Source organism: Salarias fasciatus (assembly GCF_902148845.1).
Source record: "Salarias fasciatus chromosome 23 unlocalized genomic scaffold, fSalaFa1.1 super_scaffold_20, whole genome shotgun sequence".
Lineage (NCBI taxonomy): Eukaryota > Metazoa > Chordata > Actinopteri > Blenniiformes > Blenniidae > Salarias > Salarias fasciatus.
In genome coordinates this window covers 16,181,861-16,209,856 of record NW_021941230.1, presented here as the reverse complement: position 1 = coordinate 16,209,856, position 27,996 = coordinate 16,181,861, and the positions used below count along the sequence as shown (strand labels likewise).

Here is a 27,996-nt window from a genome sequence, read left to right as displayed (position 1 = left end):
CTGGTCACATGACGGCGTCCGGGGAGGATCAGGTGAACGGGAGGTGTCGTGGCGTCGAGTTACGCAGCAGCTGCATTATTGACGATCCGCCGCCGCCGCCGCCGCCGCGGGCAGCAGGACGGCTCCGTCCGACATGTTCGCCGCGGCCACCAAGAACTTTGTGAAGCAGGTGGGCGACCCGGGCCGCCTGGTGGCCGTGCCCAGCCTGAGCGAGGCGGACCGCTACCAGCCGCTCAGCCTGGTCAGCCTCCGCCGCCGCAGCCGCCGCTTCTGGAGGAAGAGCCGCTACGCCTCCACCGCCTTCTCCCTCAAGGACATCCTGCTGGGCGACAAGGAGATCGCCGCAGGTACGGCCGGTCCGGACGCGGAAACGGCGGATCGGAGGTAAAGCCGAGCCGGGCGGTACTGACGGATGCCCCGCCCCCCCCCCCCGCAGGCGTGTCGTCCTACCAGCTGCTGAACTACGAGGACCAGTCGGACGTGGCGCTGGGCGGCCGCTCGGCCCGGCCGCTCATCAGCGACGTGGGCGTCAACGTGAGCGGCTCGCAGCAGGTCGCCGTCAAGGCCTCCTTCGGCATCGTCACCAAGCACGAGCTGGAGCTGCCCGCCCTGCTGCGCGAGCTGGGCGCCAGGTATCCCAGCATGCCGAGCTGCGGCCCCGCAGCAGCTCAGTCGCAGGGTAACCGGTGTGTGTGTGCGTGTGTGTGTGTGTGTGCAGGAAGGTGGCGCTGGACCACTGCCTGGTGCGCCAGTCCCGGGACGGCGGCCGCAGCGTCCTGTGTGTGGTGGTGGAGAGCATCCGCACCACCCGCCAGTGCTCGCTGACGGTGCACGCCGGCATGAGGGGCACCACCATGAGGGTGAGACCACCACACACACACACACACACACACACACACACACACTGACCTGCAGGACACACACTCCTGCCTGCTCCAGTTCCAGATGGACGACGGCAGGAGCGGCGGAGGACGAGACAAAGCCGTGGTCATCCCGGCTCACACCACCATCGCCTTCAGCGTGTGTCCGCTGTACGTGAGGCTGGACGGAACCCTGGGTAACACACACACACACACACACACACACACACACACACACACACACACACACACACACACACAGAGCGGTACTCAGTGAGCCTTCTTTGATAGAAAGACAGGATGAATGAATCATGATGAATGAACCTTTTGATGGAGTGACTTCTTCTTCTTCTTCCTTTCTTCTTCTTCTTCTTCTTCCTCTCTTCTTCTTCTTCCTCTCTTCTTCCTTTCTTCTTCTTCTCCTCGTCCTCGTCCTCCTCCTCCTCGTCCTCGTCCTCCTCCTCCTCCTCTTCGTCCTCCTCCTCCTCGTCCTCGTCCTCCTCCTCCTCCTGGTCCTCCTCCTCCTCCTCCTCCTCCTCCTCGTCCTCCTTGTCCTCGTCCTCCTCCTCCTCGTCCTCCTCCTCCTCGTCCTCCTCCTCCTCCTCCTCGTCCTCCTCCTCCTCGTCCTCCTCCTCCTCGTCCTCCTCCTCCTCGTCCTCCTCGTCCTCCTCGTCCTCCTCCTCCTCCTCCTCGTCCTCCTCCTCCTCGTCCTCCTCCTCCTCCTCGTCCTCCTCCTCCTCCTCGTCCTCCTCCTCCTCGTCCTCGTCCTCGTCCTCCTCCTCTTCGTCCTCCTCCTCCTCGTCCTCGTCCTCGTCCTCCTCCTCTTCGTCCTCCTCCTCCTCGTCCTCGTCCTCGTCCTCCTCCTCCTCCTCCTCCTCCTCCTCCTCCTCGTCCTCGTCCTCGTCCTCCTCGTCCTCCTCCTCCTCCAGATATCTGCGTGGCTCCGGGCTCTCAGGGCGGCTTCGAGCGGGAGCAGATCCGGGAGCAGCTGGGCGGCTTCCTGGGCCGCTTCTCTCTGGGACGCCTGCGCCGCTTCCTGTCCGGCATCCTCTACGGGAACCCCTTCAGAGCAGGTCGGTGGGCGGGGCCTCCCGCGGGGGGCGGGGCCACAGTCTCTGACGGGCGTCTCCCCCCCCCCCCGGCAGAGCGCACCCTGGAGGAGCTGGCGCACTCCGACAGCTACGTGGACGACCTGGTGACGGACTACCTGGAGAAGGCGGCCAGCCTGACCGACGTGTCCACGGCGTACCTGAGGGACGGCGCGCACACGCGCGTCAACCTCCTGAAGCACAACGTGCGCAAGGGCCCGTGCGCGCTGTGCGGGATGGGCAGCCAGCGGCGGGAGACGGTGTACGGCTGCCTGGAGTGTTCGGGCGGCGGCCACAAGTTCGTGCGGCTGCACGCCGTGCCCTGCTTCGACCTGTGGCACAAGACGCTGCGCTGAGCCCTGCCTGGCCCCGCCCACCAAGCCCAGCCCCGCCCACCAAGCCCAGCCCCGCCCACCTTCACACCGCTCTCCGAGGATCTTCAAAATTAAAGACAGCGATGTTGAAGCGCACTGTCCACGAGGCTTTTACTTTGAAAGAGGAAGTGAGGGGGAAAAATAAACAAGAAGCAACTGATCCACTGCAGCAGATGTTTGATGAGAGAAAGAAAACCTGGAGACACGGAGAGGTCCAGGAGAAGAGACGAAGACGAAGACAAGTCGAACGAAAACCCATTAAATCAAAGTGCAACTGAATTAAAAACCAAAATGTGATTAAAAGATTATCAAATAAACTAATTAAGAAAATAGTTATTGACAAAAGTCATATCTAATCAGAGTAAAATATTTGTTGACTAAATAAAATTTCCTTCTGCATATTAATATTTATTAATTTAATATTTAATCCTTACTTGTCCAATTTTTATAGTTATTTGATCCTATAAATATCTTTTTTGTATTCTGTGTGGTGAAACTACAGGTTTTCATTCTGGGATTAACAAAGTCAGGCTGCTTTTCACGAGGAAGTGTTTCGCTGCTCACTTCACAACGAGGTTATGGTTCAAATACTGTGTGAAGTTTGCATGTTCTCCCCATGTGGGAGAGTTTCCTCCCATATAAACATGCATATGAGGTGAATTAATTCTCAGTGGCCTGTCCAGGATGGATCCTGCTCCAGACATTAGACATCGATCACCTATCTACTACTGATGGGTCTTAATTACACTTTATGTTGAAATTAATGGAATTAAAAGTAATTTCGATATTTATAAAGTGTTTGTTCAATATTTAAAACTGTTACAGTTCACAGACTCACCTGTTTCCGGCAGAAAGTCGTCATTACGGTCTGCTTTCTGTGGATGTTCCGTCAAAGATTTGTTAGAAACTTTAAATCGTGAACTGAAGCCTCCTCGCTGCGTTTCGCTCCACTTCCTGTCAACACGCCGCTTTGCACCGCCGTGACGTGATGAGTCGCCCTCTGGTGGCCACAAGTGGAAACTACGACCTAAAAAAGTAAAGCTAGGAAGCTGTCATCAGCACAACACTTCCTGTGAGCTCCTTCAAAATAAAAAGTCTAACGCGGCATAGTTTCAAACGCGGTAAACGTGAAACTTTTCACTGGAATAAATCTGCGTTTGGTTCGTTGCTGTTCATAAAAGAGAGAAGCATAAAAGAGCACTGGTGTCGATTAAACAGTGATGAAGCCGCTTCAGGAGGTCAGATTGTTCAGACTGCAGAGATCAAAGTTTGATTTTTTTCCCTAAAAGCTCTTGAAGCCATTTACTGAAATGAGAGAAACTTTCTGATAAGCTGAAGAGGTAATCATGGATTTATTTATGTTAACTGATTGCTAATTAAGCAAACTATGTTTATAAATGTGATTATTAATTGTAAATTATTAACTGTGAATGAGAAATACATACATGTTGATAAATTTTAATTAAATTTACAAGAACTATCTAATTATAAGTCGTTTAATAATAATAATATAATAGTAATAAAAGTTTGTTGAAAGCAAAGCAGGCATCAGTCTGTAAGCAGGACAAGAAAACAACTCAACATGTTCTTCAAATTGGTTACAAGCTAGTGTGAGATATTTATTTTTAAAATATAAAAACCTGAAGGTGAAGCCAACCAACGGCTATTTATTTGTAAATTAATTTAGACGAATCCAATCTTCACAAGTGCAGAAGTATAGAGCCAAACCTCATTTCTCCAACAGAAAGAACTTGGAAAAATGAAGAGAAACGGATTCAAATCGTCATTTATTCCCATCAGAAAAGCATATATTGATTTATATTTTGAAGGAGAAAACGGGGAAAACAGAAAACACTCACGGATTGATGATGATTTCATCTACAGCAGCGCTCTTCTGTACGGATATTACAGTAATATTACATATTACTTTGAAGGGGCTAACAGGAAGTGCTACACTGATATCCTCTTTCTAACTTTGCGCTCTGGTCGCAGTTCCCAGCTGTGGCCACCAGAGGGCGCCTCTTCCACAACACGAGGCTCATCAGAGCTGCCTGCAGCGGCGGTGAGGACGGTAACTGGCGGAGACTTCAGCTAATCCGCTCCGGTAAACGACTGACAACTTTTAGAAAATATTAGATGGAACATGAATCACATTTTTATTGTATTTTTTTTTTTATTTGTAGCGTGACACAGTGGCTGTTTTGTTTTGACCACTTCTCCACGGACAGCTCCTCCCGCCTTTACGCCCTCTTGTGGACAGATGTAGGAATTACAGCAGCTACTCCCCGCTTTCCTCTGCAGTGAAGGTTGAAGTTACATCTGAAGGACGGAAACAGCAGCTGGAAGCAGGTGATCCAGATGTTACGAGGCTGTGGACTGTGTCACTTTGAAACATTTCTCAAGCACAGTTTTTCATGTCGCCATGGCTCTGTTTCCTCAGATTTTTAAAAAGTTGTCCCAGTGTTCCACTCGCTGTCCAGCACAGGCGTGACTCAAGTTTTGCATTTTTCCTCAGTTCAGCTCTGCCTCCTCTTGGTGGCAGTATTTCCCTCCTTACGCCACAGAGCACCTTTGCAGTGTTTTCCAGCTGTTGACCTGAGGAGCTGCATCCCTGAAATCTCCACACGCCTCGTTATTCTGAGCTGAATCCAGGGTGTGGGAGCGATCCAGACCCAGCCTGATAACCAGGGTGCAGGAATCCAGCCTCTGTTTGCCCCTTTTGCCCCACATCTCCACTGGCCTCCCTCCTGCCTCCCTTCTCCAGGCAGCTCGGTTTGACTGACAGAGCCGTGCTGCAGCAGGCCAGCGGGGGCTCACCTCTCCTCCCCGCTTCCCGCCGTCTCCGGTCCCATTAACCGGGACGCCTTCCCCCGGTCTCTGCTGACAGGTGTGGAGGCTTCCGGTCGGCTCAGCCGCTCTGGGCTTCCGGCCTGTTCTGTATGGAGCCTGACTGGCTGGATGCACTTTTCTTTCTGACTCACCCAAAGCAAACTGCTGACTTTGAGTCTAAATTAAACAGAAATCATCTTTTGGGTTCATTTAGGACTTGTCCTGGTAAATGTTTCGGTTCCATCAGTTTGCGTTCCCTGACAGCTGAAACTGATGAATCCTCTTGAACAGCTCCTCCACGTGGCGTTCACTCGACCTAATTTAACTGCTTTGAGATGCCTTCCTCCCGGACACACGAGAATATGCGAGCACATTCTCAATCAGGAGGGATTTTTCTATTTCTATTAAAGCTGCGTTCGTCTGCTGCTAAAATGAAGCTCATTGTTTTGTCCTCTTTTGGCCGCTGGTATCAGCTGCCGTGTGAATTCCTGGTGTTTGAGGCTGTTCAGGCAGAGGTGCGCTTCTTTCCACTGCTGGGAACACGCAGGCCTCTGGGAGTCCCGGGGCCGTCGCGGTGCAACAACTGTGAAGAGGAGAGAGCTGGGATGTCTCCGGGACTCGCGGGGCTCAGAGACCGGCGTCTGTCCGTGTGAAATCAGCGTTTCTTCACAGTGAACCCAGATGCCAGAACCCGCGTGGCTGCGGGAGCGTCTGAGCCCTCAGCCGCCGGCCTGGACCTCAGAGCAGCTTCAGACGCTTCCTGCTGCAGTTTGGTTCTGATTTTCCCATCATCCTCATGGTTTCTCCCCCCAGAGGCAGAACTCTGAACCCACTGATTTACAGTCCAGTTCTCCAACATGAAGAACATCTTTCTCACTCACTGTGGAGACATTCCATGTCCTTATTTTATACATTAATGTTACGAAGGCCTGGATCTTATATTCTCATGTATCTTTGCTCAACGAAAGGAGCGACTCTGTTTCATTTCATTCTGGAATCCACCGACACGTTGATTTGTCATTTTCTCCCTGATGTGTTTCAGCTGTGCCTGATTGAGGGACTGGATTCACCTGGAGTGAAAATCCCAAACAGATCAGCCTGAGCAGGAGCTGCACCATCAGAGGAACATGAGAACCTTTCATTATTTCTTGTGAAGCTCTGGCTGCTCCCAGCTCACAGAAACGAGACGTTTGTCTCGGTTCTCTGCTGGTTCCAGGCTGCATGTTGGTCCTCTGAGGTCCTGGTCTGGAGTTTGTTTGCTCTTCTTCTCTAAAAGATGCTTTTTGTCTCGCTGTGACACATTTTGCAGCTTCAGGTGTGAAAGTCTTGCAGAAAGCGCTCAAAACGTTTCATTCATTTTATGAATCCGAAGCCAAAATAAGGACGAATAAGCGGCGCTTCCGCGCAGCGCGCGCGCCTGGAAGAGGCATTCATCACATGTGAGGAGAAGCTGATCGGAGGGGGGAGGAAGCAGGAGGGGTGAATGGAAGAGCCGGAGCTCCTGGAGTGTGTGAGTGTTTGGAGGAGGAGGAGGAGAGCGGGCTCGCACTGCGGTACATCCGTGCGTAAACGGCGACCGTGCTCGGCGCGGTCTCGCTCCATCCCTGCGTCCTCGCGCCCTTCCCGCCTCCAGCGGCTCACGGGATCACCTGCGCGGTGGTCACGCGCGGGACCGTGGAGCCCCGGGTGTCTCGGCTCGGCGCCCTCCTCCAGGGGCTTGGAGGGGCGCCGGGGGCTTCCTCCAGGTTCCTGCCGGGCTTCGTGGCCACCGCCGCCGACAGCCATGGCTCGGAGCGCCGGGAGAGGCGCGGCTCGACCCGCTCCAGGATGCCGGTGATGCGGGGTCTGATCGCGCCCCAGAACACCTTCCTGGACACCATCGCCACGCGCTTCGATGGGACCCGTGAGTATCGATCCGCCCGTCCTCTGATCTGACCCGGCGGCGCGCGGCGGAGCTTCCTGCGCTCTGACTCCCGAGTCGCTCACTGCCCGAAATCCCCTTTATTTGGGAGACTGGGAGAGCGCAGACCCCTCCTCCAGCCCGGAACAGCCGGGAACAGCCGGGAACAGCTGGAGAACAGCTGGAGAACCGCGGCTTCCTGGCTCTGGCCGCTGAAGGAGAAGATAAGAATCAAGATGCCAAACATCCACATGCTCTGAGCTGCAGATCCAGTCCTTTGCTTTCTGCATTTGTTACATTTTGCACAATAATCTGCATGAAAACACACACACACACACACACACACACACACCTTCGCTAAAGACTTCTGTCTAGAAACAAACGGAGTTGTCGCTTCTCCGGAGCCTCTTCACCCTCTCTGTGTAGTTTCTGTGGATTTAATGCATCCTGCTACCAAGAACAGCAGCTTTTCTGCTAAATGTGCGTTTCTCCCTAAAGGCTCTGCTCACAAATATGACAGCCCGTCAGCTCGAAACGCTTCATGTTGAACTTCTTTGTGTGGAGTGGCGTCACTGAAGGAAAGCAGGAGCTCTGCAGAACCTCTTCTCCCCCTCTCAGGCATCGTTTGCTCTTTGTAAAGTGAAGCTGCTTTGATTGTGATTTACTGAAATTACATTTGGAGCCTTGGTGCTTTGAAGACCTGGTTTCCACCTGAAGGCCTTCGGTTTGTCAGGTAATTGCGTGAGCCTGTGTTTTCTGAGCGAATCAGCTGTTAAATTGGCGGATCTGCAGCAAAGCTCATTAGAAGCGGCGCTCCGAGGCGCCGCTGCTCTTCAGCTTCCAGCTGCAGGGACGAGGCCTCAGCGTTTCAATCATTTGAAGGAAACTTTTCAGAGCTGCTGATCAAGTCTGCACTGAGTGAGAAATGGGAACAGAGTCCAGCTGAAGGCCTGAAATCACCAATATCAGGCAGCTTCATGCTGGTTTGGTTCCCAAATGTCTTTTTTTTTCTCGGGGTTTGTGCGTCAGGTAAAACACTGACGCCGTGGAGTGAGACGGTGAAAATAAATCTCCACACACGTCTGAAGATTCCCGTCTCCTCGGTGTAATCCTGCACGCCCGTCTCTGCATTAAACCCTGATAAACCTGCAGCCGTCAGTCAGCGTGGAACCTGCTGTGGTTTATGTAACGGTCCTGAGGGCGCAAATTATCAGGCTGAGCGCTGAAAGGCCTCGTTACAGGATTCATGAAAAGCAGCCCCGATTCCAGAAAATATACAAATAAAACGTGGACCGGGCGCCGTGAGAGCGCTCGCTACTGCTGAGCCCAGCGCCTCTCAGAGGGACCGGTGAGCCAAAGCCTCGTCTTCGCTGCATCTCCTCGGGTCAAAGTGTCTTGCTGTAACATCGGATCGACTGATGTTTCTTCCAGTTCCTCGTCTTTGTTTCTGTGCCGGAAGCAGCGGCGGTGGAGCAGTTTACGGTTTGTCCCAGCTGAAGCTGCATCTGCAGACCCGTGATGGAGGACTCCCTGATCAGCTCCTCAGAGGCTTCAGAGCCAGGTTCCACATCAGAACGGAGCCACTGCGGCGTGCTGGGTGGCAGCCGCGATCTCAGCCCAGCTCAGATTTGATCGTTCGCGGTTGCTGAAGCGTGCCTGAGCTTCCTCCGTGACCTTTACCTCTTTCTGGCCCACGGCGAGTCGGTCAGTGCTGCTGCCAGCGGAGCAGGGGGATATCTTCCATCTTCTCCGTTCCGTCCAGCATTAATGCTGCATGACGAGCGGCGAGGCTCGGGGGGATTCCCGACTCCGCTCAGGAAACCTCCCTTCAGCCCACAAATATCTCAGTCCTCATATTTATAGGAGCAGCTCTCGGTCTCAGATGGCATTATCAGCCTCATCAAATCTCATTGTAATCACAGAGGAAGCGTCACGTCGAAGGTAATTAATTTGTTCTATGATAGGATTTTTAAAAGTATGCAATTTCTTGACATGTTCAGTTAGATTAAAGAAACGACTTGTTGCTTTGTCTTGGGAGGACTAATTAGTAGAAAATAATAGTGTTCTCCTAATTACACACACACACAACGGCAGTTTCCTGTAAAGGCAAATTAATTATCTCCCTTTACAGGAGTTAAAGCAGTATTTCACTGATCGCTTCACGGCTTCGGCTGATTCACCTACAGAATGTAGACGTCTGCACGAGTCTCAGTGTGTCGATGAGCGACGCAGATCCAGAGCTACTACTCATATTATGAAGGAGGCTGTTGACATCTTAGGCCCATGCCTTGTTTCCTTCATAAACAGCTGTTTTAGTTTGGGCATTGTGCCAGCTGCTCTCAAGCACGCCATCGTAAAACCATTGCTTAAAAAACCCGGTCTGGATCCCTCCCTCTTCTCTAACTTCCGTCCTATCTCTCACCTGCCTTTTTTTGTCCAAACTGATGGAGAAGCTTGTTTTTTCGCAGCTTCTCTCTCACCTTAATTCTAATGGCATTGCGGACAAATTTCAATCAGGCTTCAGGTCGAGACATAGCACCGAGTCTGCGCTGTTGAGGGTCCATAACGATATATTGACAGCTCTCGACAACAGAAGTTCTGTTGTCTTGGTGTTTTAGATCTAACCGCTGGCTTTGATACCGTGGATCATTCCATCCTCATCCCCAGACTTCAACACACTGTAGGCCTGCAGGGTGCGGTTCTCAACTGGTTCTCCTCTTATCTCTCAAACAGATCTTTCACGGTACATATAAATGAGTTTGCGTCTTCTGCTGCTCCTCTCTCGTCTGGAGTGCCTCAAGGCTCTATTCTTGGTCCCATTCTGTTTTCATTATATATGCTACCGCTTGGTCGACTTATCTCCAGTCACAACATCCAATTTCACTTTTATGCAGACGATCTCCAGATTTATCTTCCAGTTATCTATAATGATCGCTCTGCGTTAGATCCCCTCAATAACTGTCTCCACACCATCAAACAGTGGTTGTCACAGAATTTCCTTCATTTGAATGGGGAAAAGACCGAATATATCCACTTCAGTTCTGACCCAACCCACAGTTCCCCAGATTTTGGTTCATCCACCCCACAGTTTGCTTCTGCTGTCAGGAATCTGGGTGTGATTTTTCACAATGGACTTAACTTTGAAAAGCAGATCAGTTCTGTTGTGAGGGCGGGCTTTTTCCAACTAAGGCTTCTGAGCAGAGTCCAGCCATTCTTGTCTCGGGCAGATTTAGAGAAGGCCGCTCATGCTCTCATCAGCTCAAGACTTGACTATTGTAACGCCCTTTACGCTGGACTGAATCTCTCACTCCTCCATAAACTCCAGTTGGTTCAGAACGCAACAGCTCGTCTCATCTCCAACTCCTCAAAATACTCACACATTACTCCGGTCCTTCAAGCTCTCCACTGGCTTCCGGTGCGGTTCCGAGTCCAATACAAGATTCTGGTGTTTGTGTTTATGGCTACTAATGGGTATGCCCCCCCTTACATCTCAGAGCTGTTGCAAATTTATCAACCTGCCAGGACTCTACGCTCGTCAAGCCACACCTCCTTGGTTGTCCCCAGGGCGAGATATAGAAAGTTTGGTGACGGCTCTTTTGCTGTTCTTGGCCCGAAGCTCTGGAACTCTCTTCCTCTGCATTTAAAGTCTATCACTGCACTTAATGTTTTTAAATGTCATCTGAAAACGCACCTTTTTCATTTAGCGTTTGATGTTTAGCCCCTTTTAGTACTTTGTTTCTTAAAGTGTTTTTACTTATTTATTTTGTTTTACTCTGTTAAGCGCCTTGTGCTCCGTTTGGCAGTTGTAAGGCGCTTTAGAAATAAAATTTGATTGATTGATTGATTGATTGAGAGCTCCCAGCTGTGTAGAAGATGGATGAATGAATGAACGACCCCCGCCTCAGGATGGGAGGGGCGCAGATGAGTATCGGATGCCGCCCTCTTAAAAAGTGCTGCGCCGTGTTTGCGGCTCGCCGCCGAGGATGCGGCGTGACGGCCTGCCACTGTGGGTGTGCTCAGCGGCGGGCGGCGGAGGGCTTCCCCGGGCCGCTCGGGGCGAACGTCGGAGAGCCTCTGCGGTTCAGCTCACAACCGATTACACCTGCAGTGAGGGGCGGATGTGACAGGCCCGCCGTGCGCCGGGGGAGCGAGCAGGACGCCGCTCAGACCAAGGCAAGGGACGGCGTCTGCTCAGCATCCACATCACGTCCCCAGGAAGGGAAGGAGCGAATAGCTTCCAGCTCTGTATATGAATATAAAAACCCTGCAGAAGAACACACACTTTTACATTTATGTCCAGTATGAACTGCAGCAGGACCACAAACACTCCACACGCTCATTTCTTCTCCTTTGTTCTAATTAAATCTGAGCTTGGAGGGAGAACAGCAGCCCGATCAGCGAGGAGACGGCGTCTCCCACCGCCAGGAAATGCTGATATGAACACAAAAGAAGCGTCCTGAGAGAGTCCCTGTTCTGTTTCAGCCTGAGCGCGGCCTGAGACCGCGCTCGCCGGCGATGGAGTGTGTTCAGGGTTTCTTCCCGCAGCCTGAACGTGTGTGTTTGCATTTGAATCTGAGTGTGAACCCTGCGTTCACCGGATCCCAGTTTGTCATCTCAGAAGAGCGAGGCTGTGTGATTCATCCCAGCTCTCAGAACTCTCAGGCCGTCCCGTCGTTCTGCGTCCGCCCGCCGCCTGGCCGGGCGGCCGGAGCGATCAGATGCTATTACAGCGTCTCTTTAGCACACCTGGCAGGGCGGAGAGCACCGAGGCGACGCCGCCGCTGTTCTTGTCACTTGGCATCCGTCTGGCTGCGAACGAGCGGCGCCACTTGTTGCTGCAGCCGTTGGTCTTGAGATGTGTTTTCTGCTCATTTGACTCAGCGGGGCGGCAGGAGGCATCGGCGGCTGCACAGGCTGGAAGAGGCTCAGTGGGAAACGGTGAAAAGCTGAACTCGCCAAATAACCGCTGATGCATTTTCTTTGGACCGTGGGAAACTCGAACCCGACATGGTCTCAGATCAACAAGACTGCCGGTGTTATAGAGCTGAACTCGGTGTCATAGAATTAAATGCTCGCATGCAAACCCAGGTATTTCTAAAGCGTCAACTACAAGGAGAAAAGTGGGTGTTGTGATTAAAACGACCAGATATCTCGGTGTTCCCGGTTCCAGAGCTCCGAGTTCCGCTGTGGGGATGAAGCGTCCCGGTCTCCCAGAATGTGGTTTCGGTACATTTCTGTATGAACAGTGAGGCCAGTTTTCTTGCGGAGACGTTCCGGTCGGTGTGTTTTGGCCCCGAGCAGCCAGAGAGGTGGTGGAAGTGTGTGTGAGTGAAGGATCCAGGTTTTCGTGGGTCATGTGACTCCGGCAGAGTGTGAGGAGTGTCGTTATTATGAAACCATGACAACCTGGCGTTAAGAGGTGTTTCCCGTCCTGTATTTGAATGCCCTCCTTGATACACCACCTTGTGGTATAAAGTGGTACTGCAGTCCTACAGAGCTCAGCGTGAACATGTCTCCACTTGCAGCCTTTCTTTATTCGATCCAGAAATTTCCTCCTTACATAAATTCTACGTAACGTGTGGAACGAGTGTTTTTTTCAAAGAGGTTTCACCGGAGTATTAGCGCCGATCGTGCTTTATTAACGCGTGAATTATTAAATTTCATTGCCCCCAGCTCGTCTTCATGTAATCTCACTTCGTCTGTCTTCAGACATTCATCTCTCAGCGTGGAGCGCCTTGTCCGTCCATGCTGTGGCCGTCTCTTGGCCTGTATTGCAGCCAGTCCTCAGGTTTGTGCAGGGACTCTGACCAGCGTCTCTCCTGTGTGAGTCGCCTCAACCAGACTCGGCTTCAGTGTGAATTATTCAACATGATCTGAACAGCCTCCGCTCATACGTCAAGCCGCCGATAAGCTACTTGCAGGCATGTTTTCTGTTGCGTTTGATCAATCGGATTCATTATTGAGTGGGTTGGAATATTTCATACGTGCTCAGTTTGCGTCATGTCGGCTTCCTTCCACTTTATTTCTTACCTTTTAAACAACTCGCTTTGTTTGATGGAGCTGATCAAACAAGTCGTTCTCACCGTGTTAGAGAGAAAACGAGCCGATGTTCACCAGGGAAACATTGATTATGACACATTACAAGTGGATTAGCGGAGAGAAGAGCGTCATGATCCCTTCATTTATTCCAGCGATGTGGAAACAGGAGATGTGAAAAACCGTCCAGCTCGGCCAGAACAAATGAATCCTTCCAGTTCTTCATTTGCATGAGCGCGCTAGTTTAAGATCCACTTAAAAAGAATAAGATGTGGTTATTTGATCCAGATGTTGACCATGGAGAAGAATGAAAGAAAAGGACTGATTAAATATTAAATAGCGAGATTCTGTCCTGCTGAGAGAGAAATGACATTGATACAGTTCAGCGTTATGAAACGTGCCTTTATGGGAAAAGAAATTCAACAGAACAGCTCGTCCGTCTCCCTCTCCCTCCACCCAGACAGTAACTTCGTCCTGGGGAACGCCCAGGTCCAGTCCCTCTACCCCATCGTCTACTGCTCCGACGGCTTCTGCGAGCTGACCGGCTTCGCCCGCGGCGAGCTGATGCAGAAGAGCTGCACGTGTCACTTCCTGTACGGCGGCGAGACCAGCGACCGCCTCACGGCGCAGATGCAGAAGGCTCTGGATGAGCGCCGAGAGTTCAAGACTGAGATCATCCTGTACAAGAAGAGCGGTGAGAGCGGATGGCCGGGGGACGCCGTCGCTTCAGATTAACGCAGACCGGCTGGAGCCCGGCGTGACGTGTTGCTGCTCTGTCGCCCAGGCTCCAGGTTCTGGTGCCTGCTGGACATCGTCCCCATCAAGAACGAGAAGAGCGAGGTGGTCCTGTTCCTGGTCTCGCATAAAGACATCACTGAGAACAAGGACCTGGACCATGGCAACGATTCGGACGTTGGTGAGAGAGAAAGCATGAAAAACAAACCCTCAGGAAATGTTCCAGTTAGAGACCCTCGAGTACTCATGAAGTTTCTGAGAATGTTTCCCCTCCCTGCTCCTGTGTCCCTGTCCCCAGATGAGGAGACGGGTCTGGAGATCCACCAGGTCAGTCGTCCTCCAGGCTTCAGCATGGAGCGGCGGCGCAGTCGGGCCGTCCTCTACCAGCTGTCCGGACACCTGCAGAAACAGGACAAGACCAAGAGCAAGCTGAAGATCAACAACGTGAGACCTGAAGCCGCTTTAGGAATGTCGTCCCGGTCGGTAACGTTTTCACAAAACTGGCTTGGTGTCTTCAGAGCGTTCTCGGCGCCAACGCCAACCCGATCCCGGAGTACAAGGTGGCCGACGTCCAGAAGTCCCGCTTCATTCTGCTCCACTACGGCGCCTTCAAGGCCGGCTGGGACTGGCTCATCCTGCTGGCCACCTTCTACGTGGCCATCACCGTTCCCTACAACGTGTGCTTCACCGCCGTGGAGGCCCGGGAGGACGGCGGCTCGGCGGCCCGAAACCCGCCCAGCGTCAGCGACATCCTGGTGGAGATACTCTTCATCATCGGTGAGGCGGTTTGTGTGTTTTGTCCACCGTGTTGTTCTGCCGGCGGCTGTCTGGTCGGTTCAGTGTTTTCCTGGAACTGTTGTCGTCTTCATTGTCTGGAACGGATGAGCTGAACCTCTTTAACGACCTCCTGACCTCAGTCAGAATCTGCTGTCTGAGCACCGCAAGACTGATTTAAGGAATTTAAAGAGCAAAGTCCAAGCCTGAAAATCCCATTAAACATTTATATGTTCAGTCTTTTTCTCCACTGAAAGGTCCTTTAATCAGAAGCAGAGGGTAGAAAGTTGACAGGGTTCCTTGTTTTCAGGTGCATGAAGCAGGTGTGACCCTGACGGGTAGTCTGGGTCAACCTGACAGTGAAACTGAGGCTGGTTTAACGGAGGCTCTTTTATCCATTGCGTCCAGCTGGATGAACTTATATTTTTTACAAACTTTGTGAATTAACTGTCTGAAACAATTAAAAGGAAATAAGAATCACAGTTTTATGTAACTAGGTGGTACAATTCTGAACTGATGCAGTACCAGTTGATACCACAAGATGGTGTCATGAGTTATTGTATCAGAATGATGTTAATGGAAGCTTTACCATCAACCTGGCAGAATTCTGAGGGTTGGGAGAAATAAACACCACAGCTCCAAATCACAAATACTGAGAAACAAAGCCTTTATTTTGCTTGTAGTTCTGGTCCAGTGTTCAGAAACTGGGAGTGAGCGTCCAAAGAGTGTGTGTTTTGCTCTCTGCTCAAACGTCTCCTCCTCAGCTCAGCCTCACCTCTCCTCTTCATGTCTTTCGGTGCCAGACATCGTGCTGAACTTCCGGACCACGTACGTCAGCACCTCCGGCCAGGTCGTGTACGACGCCCCGCAGCATCTGCATCCACTACGTCACGTCCTGGCTGTTCGTGGACCTGATCGCCGCCTTGCCCTTTGACCTGCTCTACGCCTTCAACATCAGCGTGGTGAGTCTCACACACACACACACACACACGATGCTTAACATCACAGGAAGTGTGTAACGACGGCCTTCCAGTGTTCCAGATATTGTCACCGCTGCCGCTGAAGACAAACGTGGAAGCTAAACCGGCTGTGAGGAGGGGATGAATGAATCATGCATGCTGCGCTGCGGGCCTCCTTCATGTGTCTTTAGGTGTGATTGATGTGCACTTATCCGGGTGTGATCTATAGGTCGAGGCCGGACGGGACGCCGCTGGTGGCGGCGGACGTCACTCTCTAATCAATGGCTCTCTCCTCCGCCCCGCTCTCACTTCTTATTGATTTTATGAGAGCATGAAAGAGCCTGTACTGTTCAGTGTGACCAGATCGACAGAAGACTGGCAGGTCTGTGCTTCATATCCTCCAGTGGGTCAAGGACGTGTTTTTGACGCTATAGATACGATATAATGATGGAAAGCGATGTCAAGAAAATAACGGAGATAAAAAAAACATTATATTTTTGCATTTCAGTGTGTTCCTTTTTGTTTTCTTGTAGAATATTAATGCATTTGTCTGCCTGGATGTTCATGAATACTTTACATCCCTCGCCGAAGCCTCTCTGCTCGCAGCTCATGTCCACATGCAGCATGGCTGCGTTGGAGAGGCAGGGTTTCCCCGTCCTCAAACATCTCCACGCGTGTTTTCGGGAGAGTTCGCGTTTGTCAAGTTTGTGCCGATCGAAACAAAGTGGTGCTGCGTGAGTGTGATCCATGTAGAATTAAAAGGTGAGCACTGCCTGATGAAGCTCTGCAGGGGACGGACTGAACAAACCAGCACCACCGGCGAGGACGGATATGGAAGGATAAATGATTCGAGATGTGCAAAGATAAACCCTGACTTTCAGTTTCCTGCTCCACCTGCCTGTAACCGGTTCATCCCGTCCTAATGAGCTCCACGTTTAGCACGGTGGAAGCAGTGAAATGTTTTCCCCCCTTGCAGAACTTCGGGGTTCACCTGCTGAAGACGGTGCGCCTCCTCCGCCTGCTGCGCCTCCTGCAGAAGCTGGACCGCTACTCCCAGTACAGCGCCGTGGTGCTGACGCTGCTCATGTCCACCTTCGCCCTGCTGGCCCACTGGATGGCCTGCGTCTGGTACTTCATCGGCCGCAGTGAGATTGAAAGTAACAACCCCGCCTCGTGGGACATAGGTTTGTGGCTGCTTGTTGGAATTCCATCTACATTTCCAGATGTATTATTGGATGTCCAGGGCCCGTGTAACCTGTTACAGTAACTCAGCATTGTGTTGCCGTCTGCGGCGTGAACACACACACTTTAATGTGCTGCTTGTGCCCTTTTACTGAGAAGACCGTTGTAATGATGGCGATCCGTTTCCCTTCCTCCTGTTCTCACAGCGCCGAGGCTCTCAGCTGCTGAACTCCGGGGATTAAAGTCGGCAAAGCAAAACAAGAACAACCTAAAGAACAAGTGATTACGAAGGGACATAAATGTAGTAAAACAAATAGATGACTGCTCACACGAGGGTGGGGCCTGCCATTAATCGTGCGGTTGGTAATTGAGTTGGAGCAATTCCGCTTCCAGGCTGCGCGGCAGTGCTGCAGCAGTTTGGTTAATGGTCGCGCTGAAGCCTCTTTAGAAGCCGCCGCATGTTCAGCTGGCTTTAAGAAGTGTTGCCCATTTCCCGCTGAGTGTTGCATATCGGAGAAGAACCGGCAACCTCTGCATTCGCACGGAAATCTGACTCATAGAAACACGTTTGTTGTGATGTGCTTTGAATTATTCAGTTGAAGTGCAGGCTGTCTTGACAGAGTTTCAAAATTTTTTGCACCGAATAAGCAAATTATTGGAGGTTATCTGTGACGCCAACACGCAGGGTGTGTGCTGAACTTCCCTCTCACACACAGACAGCATCGTGGAAACAATTATTCTGCCCTTCAAGCCTGTTATCGCGGCTAATGAAGCCTTCTTTAAAGGTCATCTTACCAAAGCGGCTGCGTTCTCATTAAACGGACACCGCTGTGTTGTGTCCCTCCTTCCTGTCCAGGCTGGCTTCACGAGTTGGCCAAACGCTTGGGAACGCCGTACTTCCTGGCGCCGCTGACCTCCCTGCTGGGGGTCTCCGACTCGCCCCAGGGCGCCGCCGCCGCCGCCGCCGCCGCGCTGGCCAACTCGAGCCAGCTGAACGGCTCGGGGCTGCTGAGCGGGGCGGGGCTGCTGGGCTCGGGCCAGTGGAACGTGAGCAGGGCGAGGGCGAGGACGCCCGGCGGCTCGGGGACCACGCTGAGCGGCGGGCCGTCCGTCCGCTCCTCCTACGTCACGTCGCTGTACTTCGCTCTGAGCAGCCTGACCAGCGTGGGCTTCGGCAACGTCTCGGCCAACACTGACTCCGAGAAGATCTTTTCTATCTGCACCATGCTGATCGGAGGTGGGAGGAAGTCTTTTTTTACATTCTGACTGCAGTGATGAAATGAAAACAGTGGCTTTAGTATTTTCAGATTTACCTGTGTGTGTGTTTGTGTGTGCGTCTGGCCTGCAGCCTTAATGCACGCCGTGGTGTTTGGTAACGTGACCGCCATCATCCAGAGGATGTATTCGCGCCGCTCGCTCTACCACACCCGCACCAAAGACCTGAAGGACTTCATCCGAGTGCACCGGCTCCCCAAGGCTCTGGAGCAGCGCATGATGGAGTGCTTCCAGACCACCTGGTCCGTCAACAACGGCATCGACGTCAGCGAGGTGGGGAGCTCTCTGAACTGTCCGAGTGTCTGCTCAGTTGGCCCCGGCGCTCTGAATCGGCCTCCACGGCCACAAAAGGGACGAATTGGGTCGAAAATGCCAATCTGCTGACTGAAAGAACGGCTCAAAGTCGTGCAGGGGATTTGTGCTTTGTTTTGGGTTCTATCACGCTGCAGCAGCTCTCTTAATTTAGAGGATTAATGGCCTCGCGAAGCTCCCTGTGAGTGTGTTTCAGCGGGGCTTCAAATCGAGATAATCCATTCTAATGACTTTACAAGGTGGTTCATGAGGACTGATGCTCTAACGGTACAGTGTGTCAGATCCTGTTTCAAGTGAGTGAATTATGACCACATTATGACAGAGTGACGCCGAGCAGCACTCACGATGTCGTCTCAATCAGTCAGTCAAGTCAGAGAGGAGCTTTCATCCTCGCTGCTGTCGTTCCTCAGCTGCTGAAGGACTTTCCCGACGAGCTGAGGGCCGACATCGCCATGCACCTGAACAAAGAGCTGCTGCAGCTGCCCCTCTTCGAGTCCGCCAGCCGGGGATGCCTGCGCTCGCTCTCGCTCATCATCAAGACTTCGTTCTGCGCCCCCGGGGAGTTCCTCATCCGGCAGGGCGACGCGCTCCAGGCCATCTACTTCGTGTGCTCGGGCTCCATGGAGGTGCTGAAGGACAACACTGTGCTGGCCATTCTGGGTAAAAAACAGACGGCGAACCCTCAACACCACATTACAGATTTGTCTTTATATGCACTGCGTTTACTTCTATAGAACATTTGAAACTCTGAGTAGCACTGGAGAGCTCAGTGACTGTGAAAACACATCCTAATAATAATAATAATATACCCAGGCAAAGCGGAATGCTCATTTCGCTGCTTTAACAGCCTTGTAGTTTCTGCTGCGGCAGCAAAATGCTCCCATCAATTATTATCCTGTTATAATTCAGAAAGAATTAAAATGACAACAGAACGAGAACATAAGCAGATTTTTCACCTCGCAGTGAAAAGAAACGGTAAAATGTGGCTCCGCAGCACAGACTGGGCCCATCGGCATTCAGCACCACGGACAGCACCCGCTCCTAATTCACCGCATTATCACGTCTCCGTTTAGCGTTGTTCCAGAAAGCTTCCAGCGCATTCTGATCCCCTGAACCGGGCCGGAGGACGACGGGCATTTTCTATAATGGAGTCACTCCTCGGCTTGTTAAGTAGAGTCCGGACTCTCCGGGGAAATAAGAGTTAATGGCAGGAGGGAGCCGTCTGTGCCATCCTGCATTCTGAGCGAGCCATTTTTCTACCTGAATCTTGAAGGTCTTCTCCGTCTCGGACTCCAAACCACAGAAGCCCTCCTGGATTCTGGCAGCAAAGTGGCTTAAAGAGCGGCGTTTGTGTCCCAAGTGCGAGAGGATTCGCCTGCAGAGGTGCACTCTGGGCCACGGCCGGCCTGGGAATGAGTAATGGAGATTAGCGAGCATTGAGGGAGATACAAAAAAAAAAACAAAACAAGCTCAGTCATTGTTGTCTTTGAGTGCCAGATATCCCTTCTGGGAGGTTGCTGCAGGAGCCCAGTCACTCCGTCCCCCTTTAGCTGCCCGGTCATGAACATAATAGGGCTTCTTTTGAAACTCGGCCACTTTAACCACCCTCCGCAAATATTGCTGCTGCCCTTCCGAGCGCGGCGCACATGAATAGAAGATAAAAGCAGCCGACCATGAAATGGCTGGCTGAGTGGCCGCGCACAAAAAACGGTGCATTTGAACTGAACTTAAAAGAAATACCCGGCAGTAGATTCTCCTGAGCAGCAGTCTGCCGATCAGACAGTCCAGAAGATTGACAGGATGAGCGCTAACAGGACCTGAATGAGCTACATAAGCTACACTCTGAGACGGGAAAGCAGAGCAGATCGCCAGATAGCACCTCTTTGGTTTTGGAGTCCAATTATGAGCTGAAAGTAAGTAGCGGACCGTTCATCTCAGGGGAAAATATCAGACATGCAGCGTTTAATAGTCAGCAGACAGATTTTATCAAGAAGACGATAATAAAGAGGAGCAGCCTGGAGCGGATTCAAAAGAAAGCCGTCATGCCGGTATAAAGACGTCCCCGAGGCGAGCAGTTCACAGCCCGTCAGGTGGGAGACGGAGTGTGACCCAGGGACTGGCGGGGGATTACCCACAATCCCCTGAGGGAACTCCACAACAGCATTAAGAAGTAAAATCAAGCATGCATTCATGTAAATTTCCTGTTTTTACCCTGAGATGACAGAGCAGCATTGTCTTTAGAGATGGAGAGGAAGAGTCGAGGAAAGTAACTTCTGCACCCGACGTGTAAACTGGTTGGCGCAAGCTAGCTACCAACTAGCATCCGGTGTGTGACCCCGACACACACCTTGAAGAGTTGTTTTCAGCACACGGGCGGATTAAACAGCCGCGACCCGCGTCGGTGTCGCTCCGCCAGAATCGGGTCCTCTCCAGAGTCTCGTCCCACACCGACGATCCCTTCAAACGGGGATTAAACGGAATAGAGAAACACAAACAGACTCGCAAACAACCGCTGGAATCGGTTCAGGTCCACATAAAGCAGAGGGAGGAAATTAGCAACACTGTTTTTCATATTAATGAGCTGTAAATAATGAAATGAGCGCGGCTGCCTGCAGAGGGAAGCCGGCTCGTCTCATTAGCATGCCGGACCTCCACGCCACTGTGAATATCAAACATGTCGGTCCCTCAGAAGTACAGCTCCACATGAAACCCCTCTCTCCTATAGGCTATAGGTTGTTCTCTGTCATGCGTAGAGAAGCACAGAGCGCACGTTTGTTTTTTTCAGCTTTACTGCCTGCTCTCCCTTGCTAACTCTTGCACACACACACACACACACACACGTACACACACACAAATTGTTTTGGCATTGCCACTTTGGATTTACAGCTCTGGGAATGCAGCGAGGTAGGGAGTGAAGGCAGAGAAAATAGGATACAAAGCTCCTGTTCTGAGCATATTCCACACAAAACAGTGCAGCCATGCATGCTCTCGGTCATATCTCAGACGGGTTTGGGTTTGTTCTCCTCCTTTAACTGCATTCTAGTTATTTAAATCTAAAGCACGCATTTCAAGCCTTTGCTTGTGACATTTTTCGATTATTGGACTCAGTGTTTGGACGCCCGGTGTCTCCACCAGGCCGCGGCGACCTGATCGGCTCCGACTGCCTGACCCAGGAGGAGGTGATAAAGACCAACGCCTGTGTGAAGGCTCTGACCTACTGCGACCTCCAGTACATCAGCCTCAAAGGGCTCCGGGAGGTGCTCTGCCTCTACCCCGACTACGCCCAGAAGTTCATCACCGAGATCCAGCACGACCTGACGTACAACCTCCGGGAAGGTCACAGCACGGAGGTACGGCCGGGCCGGGCTAGCCCCAAGCTAACCCCGACCCTCGAGCTTCAGCGTACAGTTTGTAAAATGAGGGGAATAAAAAAACCACAGTGGGATGTAAGAATAAATAGAAGCACCTTCGCTGCTGCTGACGGTGATTCAGAGTTGAGTAAAAACAGCCCAGACGTCCCTCTGAGCGGCCGCGTCCTCCAGCTCCTCCGGGGGGGGAAAACCGGCTCCTTCTCAGCCGGACGGGAGGCGAAATCCCTCCGACATGTTCAGGGTCTGTTCAGACAGCCGCCATGAACTCCCGTCTACAGGAAACCATCGCGTTTCAGCACGTCTCTGAGAAAGAGCCTCTCTCAATACCAGCGTTTTCCCGTCAGTGGGTCCAGATCATCTGCAGGTATCAGCAGCAGAAAGTGTCAGGTTATTAGGCTGGTTTGTTGGATGACTTCCTCACTCGACAGTCCAGAAGCAAAATCCAAATGATCGTCGGGAAGCTTTATTTACTGATTCACTTTTTTCAGACAATATCAGAGTGAAAACCATTGAGAAAAAAGATGAGATTCGTCTGCTGTGCGGTGACCTCCTCCACCCCAATATCATTCCTTTGCCCCGCGCCACGGCGGTGGCTTTGCACTTGGAAAGGATTAGCCATCTGGACCGGGCGGGCGAGGAGGAATCCACAGCTTCTGCTTGAGACGCGGCCAACAGATGAAGACGGCGAGCTAAACGCGTCTCGCTCGCTCGCCAGAGCTTCACAGAAGGATCTCAGCTGCAGTGCACACATGAATAACCTGATAAGTCACATTTTTACTGTGAGTAAGCTCGGTAATTAAAGCAAACATCCATGGGCAAATGTCAAGAAACCATACCGTTTATTACCAGAGATGAGGAATATGGTGAACGACGCAGCATAAAGATGAAAGGAAACCTTGTGTTTTCCTTCCTAATTCAATGATTTCCACTAAATGAGCCGCGCTAAACTTATTTCGGCAACGTCGTCAGGGTGGAAAAAAACATCCTCCAATAACACGGTTCAGCAAAACTCAAAGAAAACAGGCAGAGGCAGGAGTTAGGATTGGTACAATTTATTAAACAAACCCAGAGCATATGAAAGAAAATCTGGTTTTAAACATATCTGCTCACAAAGCCGCCGAAAGTCGACAAATTTACAAATATTTCAAAGCCATCTTTAAAGTAGTGTAGAAGCAGTGGTTTGAAACTGGTTAAAAACTGGTTAAAAACTGGTGAAAAAACTGTGCGATATTCCTGTAACGATAAATCTGTTTTAATTTCCCACAATGCTGCGCAGTGTGGTGGTGGACGGGAAAGTGAAGCGTAAACTCTCAAAACATCCACATGGCTGTGTACACACACACACACACACACACACACACACACACACACACACACACACAGAGAGACACTCACGTGAATGGATGGTGCAAATGCACATACAGTGACAGCATCCTCAGCCGAGCGCAGCCAGGGACTAAAAATAGTGCTGTCAGATTGGTGGGGGGGGGAAGTCGGGGGAGGGGGGGGGGTCATCCCTGGCTGGGTAAATATAGAGCAACGAACCAGATGGAGACGAGTCGGGAAAACATCAGGATGAAAGGAAGCTGCAGGGGAAGAAAGCTGATATTTGCATTCACGTGCCGAAGTGCGCGCACGCACACACACACACACACACACACACACACACACACACACACACACACACACACACACACACACACACACACACACACACACACACACACACACACACACACACACACCGTCATGTTTCAATCACTTTAGAAGACATTACATTGAATTGGTGGAGACTCGGCCCGCGTTTATAACCCCGTCTTTACCCAAAAAGCCTCCAGATGTGGACGACAGGAAGCCCGTCCTCCAGACTCCGGTCCTCACAACACGAGCAAAGCCTGCGGCGCCGCACACTCACACACCAGCACACCACAGCACAGCTGATCTGCCCTTGCTGAAAGTGAAAGAAACGTATTCAGGCCAAAACATGCGCGCGCACACACACACACACACACACACACATACACACATACACACATACACACACGCCATACAGTCTGACTGCAGCCCTCATGTGTGAAACACACACACATCCATACATGAACATGCATCATTTCTCAAATAGGACACACACGCATTGCTCTTGTCTTTACACCTACAAATATGACACACACACACACACACACACACACATCAGCCCTCTTCGTGGTACACTGCATATCAACGTGGCACGTGCCGCACGCACACGCACACACACACACGCTGAAACTCCAAACAGTCACTTCTCCGCTCGGCTCCCTCCAGGCAAACCTCTGCTAAAATTAAACCTCGGCGATCTAAAAATACCAGCCGGGCACGTGAGCCAGAAGCCTGCACGGCGAAGACAACAAACGGAGGGGAGAGGAGGGGAAGGGTGATGGGTGACGGGGGAGCGGAGGGAAGGAGGGAGAGGGGGGGGAAGTGAGGAAATGGGGAAGCTTGCCAGTGTTTTAATCAGCTTTGAATGGCAGCAGGCAGAAACGAGAAACAGGAGGAGGACGCAGCCGTCCACAAAGGACAGATCGGCCTTTATAACATGCAAACTGCTGGAATCCGAGTCTGGAATCTGCTGCTGCAGAGCGGGAGAAAATGTTGAAACCGGGAGGGAGCTGTGAGGGCTTGGTGTCAATGATCGGCCGGCTCTGAATGAGCGCTCGGCTGAATGGACGCCAGGCTGCTGCTGCTGCTGTTGTGAATGGCAACTCCGGGCTGTTTCCAACGACTCGGTAGCGCCCCCACCTGGCCAGAGAGCAGAAAGGCGGCGTGTTTCATCTCATCAAACAGCTCGAGCACGACCTGCCGGTTAATCAAACTGTTCTGCCGCCTCACAGGAAAAGGCTCTCAGAGTGAATTGGCAGACGTTGCCAAAGAAGCTGGTTGTTGACGCCCCGTCATGCTTTCTGCCTTCCAGACCGACTGCGAGAGCAACGGAGGGATCCTGAAGAAGCTTCCCTCCATCAAGGAGGACGAGGAGGGATCGGGGTCTGAGGGCGAGCACTCCCCCCTCCCGAGGATCTCCTCGCTGGGCAGGTTGGGTCGAGGTCTGCGCTCCCCCCTGCGCTCCCCCCTGCGCTCCCCGCTGCTGCCGCCGAGGCCCCTCCGCCCCGGGGGGGACCTGACCCGGCCCTCCAGCCTGCAGATCCCCGCAGTGAGCTTCAGCTGCCTGCAGCCGGACCTCAGTCCACGGTAGGAGTGTAAACGGTGAATCCGTGATGGGTGAGCGTAACCCCCCCGTCCCCACGGGGCCGGTCTGCTCCGAGTCTCTGGAGAGGTGGCAGCAGATGCCGGGCTTGAGGAATCAATTAATATTGCAGCTGTGTGAGGACAAGCAGAAAGTGTGTCACTGTGTCGGTTTTTAAAAAGGAAGAAGTCACAAGTGAGGTTCTTCACACGGATCCTCCTGCAGCTTTGTTTCTCTTCTCTGTTTTCTGCAATTTTCCACTGAATAAATTTAATCAGAATCCACAAAACATGTTCAACCTTTAGAATTAAGAGGACGGCTCATAAAGTAAACATTCAATGACCTAAAAAAAAGTAGTTACACCCTGGGAACTCAGAAGTCACCTAATGGGGTCCACCTGTGTGCAGTTTTGTCTCGGTATAGCTCCAGCTGGATGTGGACTGCGGTTGTCTTCGAGCATTCTCTCCATCCTTTGCCTCTGATACTTTCCTTGGCCTGAACCAGAATTGCTCCTGACGTCTTCATTTGCTCACAGTGGAAGCTGACGGCTGAAATCTCTGAAAGCTTTCTGTAGCTTTTCCCTATAACACAACGTCTTTGTTTTTAGATCATTTGAGAGGCTGTCGCCTGCGGTGTCCCTCAGGGATCTGTCCGCGGCCCCGCCCTCTTTACGCTTCCTCTTGGTCAGACCCACTAAAATATCCTTCGACTGCTTTGCCGACGACACCATACATCCTTCCATCATCTTAAAAACATTGCAGGCCTCCGTCCTTCACTCCCCCAGCCCGATGCTGGTCCAGCCTTTGTCTCCCCCAGGTTGGACAACGAAAACCTTTAAGAACTCATAACATGTTCTGAACGGCCCTGCCGGGCTGCTCACCAGAACCAAAAACACACGACCACATCCCACCAGACCTGGAGTCCCCCCACTGGCTCCCCGTCTCCGCCAGAATACATTACGAGATTGGCCTCCTCGCCCAGCAGAGTATCCACGGCAACGGACCCCACTGCTCGCCCCGCTCACCGCTATAGGGTCCCTCTGCGCCAATAATTCATCACACCTCCTCATCCAGGGCCAAACTCCCCGCCATGGGCGACCGGGCCTTCTGCTGGGCTGCTGCCCACCGGTGGAACTCGCTACCAGATCATCTGAGGGCTCCACACTCTGCAGAACCCTTTATAACGAGACTTTAATCCTTTTTATTTCACAGTTCTTAATGATTTTTCTTGTTTTTTGCTTTGTCAGTGCTGTTCGCACTTTGTTTTTTTGTGAATGTAAAGTGCACTGCAAATGAGGTTTTTTTTTTCTTCTTAACACTGATGAATGCAACAGAATAGTTTAAAAATCGTGGAAGTAGTGTATTACAGAAAAAAAATAAATAAAAAAGAGTGTGGAAACCCCAGCAGGGAAACCCCACAGATGACAGCTCCCACAGTGCCTCCATATAATGTTCAGCGTTTGCTCGTGGATGCGGGCAGCGGCTGCTCTGTTTCTGCCGCCGCGGTGATTAGACCGTGTCCACTTTGTGCTGGTGAATAATGTAAAGTCTCGGAGGACGCGTGGGGCCTCGTGTGTCGTCCCAAACAAGGAAAAGCCATTTGTAACCCGCCTGGATGTGTGACTGTTGGTGTGTTCATGTCGTCGGTCTGCAGCGCGATGCAGGGATGTGAGTCAGGCTGAGTCTGCTTGTGCTCTGCTGCCACCTCGTGGAATATTTACGACATTGCACCAGGTATATGTAGAAGCAGGAGCAGTAGTTGGATGCTTTCGGTCAGATTCTCTTGGCTGAGGTGTTTTTGATGGAGACCAGGCTGAATAGAGGTGTTGGTCTGGCAGTGATCTGACATTCTCAGGTAAATTGTGTCCTTTAACGCCAGCTGACCTTCTCCTTCCTGCCGTCGGTCTCAGGTTTGTGGACGGCATCGAGGCAGAAAACCACCGCGGCTCGGCCCAGAGGTTCGATTTTTCTCCTGGTGCAACTCAGAGTCTCCTGGCCAGCCCTGACTCAGCCGCCACAGGTACTCACACTCTCTCCGCCAGCTTTTGTCAGAATATGCAGCTGAATGCAGGCGATTAAAGCTCGGTTAAATATCCACAGAGACCCATGAGGAGAGGGACACCATGCAGACGATCGCCAAACTAAAGCATGAGGTGAGGCTCGTGTTTGTCAAGGTGTCCAATGTTAACCACTTTAAATTTAAACGTTTCTCTCAACTTTTGCCACGTTTCTCCTCCAGATGTGCGTCCTCTCCCGTCAGGTCACCACCGTCAGCCAGGAACTCCAGGAAATGACGCGTCTTCTCAGGCCCCTGTTCCACAACCCCTCCATGCTGCTGATGCCCAACGCCGTGACTCCGCCCCCCAGCATGTCTTCGCTCAGCTGCTCCCCGGCCCCGCCTCTTCTCACCCAACACGCACCAGCGGACGATCCCGGCCCGCCATCGGTCCGAGCGCCCGAGCCGCCGTCTCCTCGTCTCAGCAAGGCGTTTCAGGGGGAGTTTGATCCTCTTCAGGACCCTCCAGCGTCGTACCACAGCAGCGCCACTCCCCCCATCGCTCACCGCTCCGCTCCTCCGTCGCTCCACAGCTCCCCTCACGAGCACACGACTGCGCCCCACCCCTGCTCCTCATCCTCCATCCCCTCTCTCTCCTCATCGAGCCACCCATCCTCCACCACTCCCGTCCTGGTGGACCTATCAGAACCCAGCGGTGGATCTCACAGCCAGCCTCCTCTCTCGCTCTCGTCCCAGTTCATATCCAGGTCCTGTTCCTTCTCCCTCTCCCCGTCGCACGTCCAGCCCCTCCTCCAGCCCTCCATCCCCGCCCCACACCCCCGAGAGCCCGAGTGGGAGGAGCGCCCCACCCAGCTCAGCTTCATCAACGAGGAGCGGCCCTCAGTGTGAGAGGACGGACGGACGTGGACACTGGCTCAGCACCGAGAGGAGGACCAGCATGTCACATGACCAACTGCATGACAAACATCTGCCCAAGTTTGGCATCTTTTTGTAAATATGTCAATTTTAAATGATTATTATTATCACCATGCAACAGATATGAGAATAAAGATTTGTTTTACAGGTTCA

The 27,996-nt window shown here is 52.1% G+C and overlaps 2 protein-coding genes across 3 annotated transcripts; both read left to right on the top strand.

The window, feature by feature from the left end:
• The first annotated feature begins 1 nt into the window (after position 1).
• Positions 2-3,034, top strand: pjvk (pejvakin). Of its 2 annotated transcripts, XM_030085877.1 has the most exons (6): positions 2-347; positions 437-632; positions 719-860; positions 940-1,057; positions 1,790-1,933; positions 2,006-3,034. In XM_030085877.1, exons 1-6 carry the CDS (start codon positions 134-136, stop codon positions 2,302-2,304), a joined length of 1,113 nt encoding a protein of 370 aa, XP_029941737.1. In that variant the 5' UTR covers positions 2-133; the 3' UTR covers positions 2,305-3,034. The 2 variants fall into 2 exon arrangements, with proteins under 2 accessions (XP_029941737.1, XP_029941736.1); XM_030085876.1 differs by having other exon boundaries at positions 1,790-3,034.
• A 3,777-nt stretch (positions 3,035-6,811) lies between these two features.
• Positions 6,812-27,996, top strand: LOC115383727 (potassium voltage-gated channel subfamily H member 3-like). Its single transcript, XM_030085912.1, is given in 16 exon segments — positions 6,812-7,054; positions 13,548-13,781; positions 13,872-14,003; positions 14,121-14,266; positions 14,341-14,599; positions 15,400-15,461; positions 15,463-15,558; positions 16,532-16,739; positions 17,594-17,974; positions 18,086-18,285; positions 18,735-18,984; positions 21,460-21,674; positions 24,643-24,917; positions 26,822-26,931; positions 27,012-27,064; positions 27,151-27,996. Coding segments are annotated over 16 exon segments (3,363 nt in total). The 5' UTR covers positions 6,812-6,978; the 3' UTR covers positions 27,817-27,996.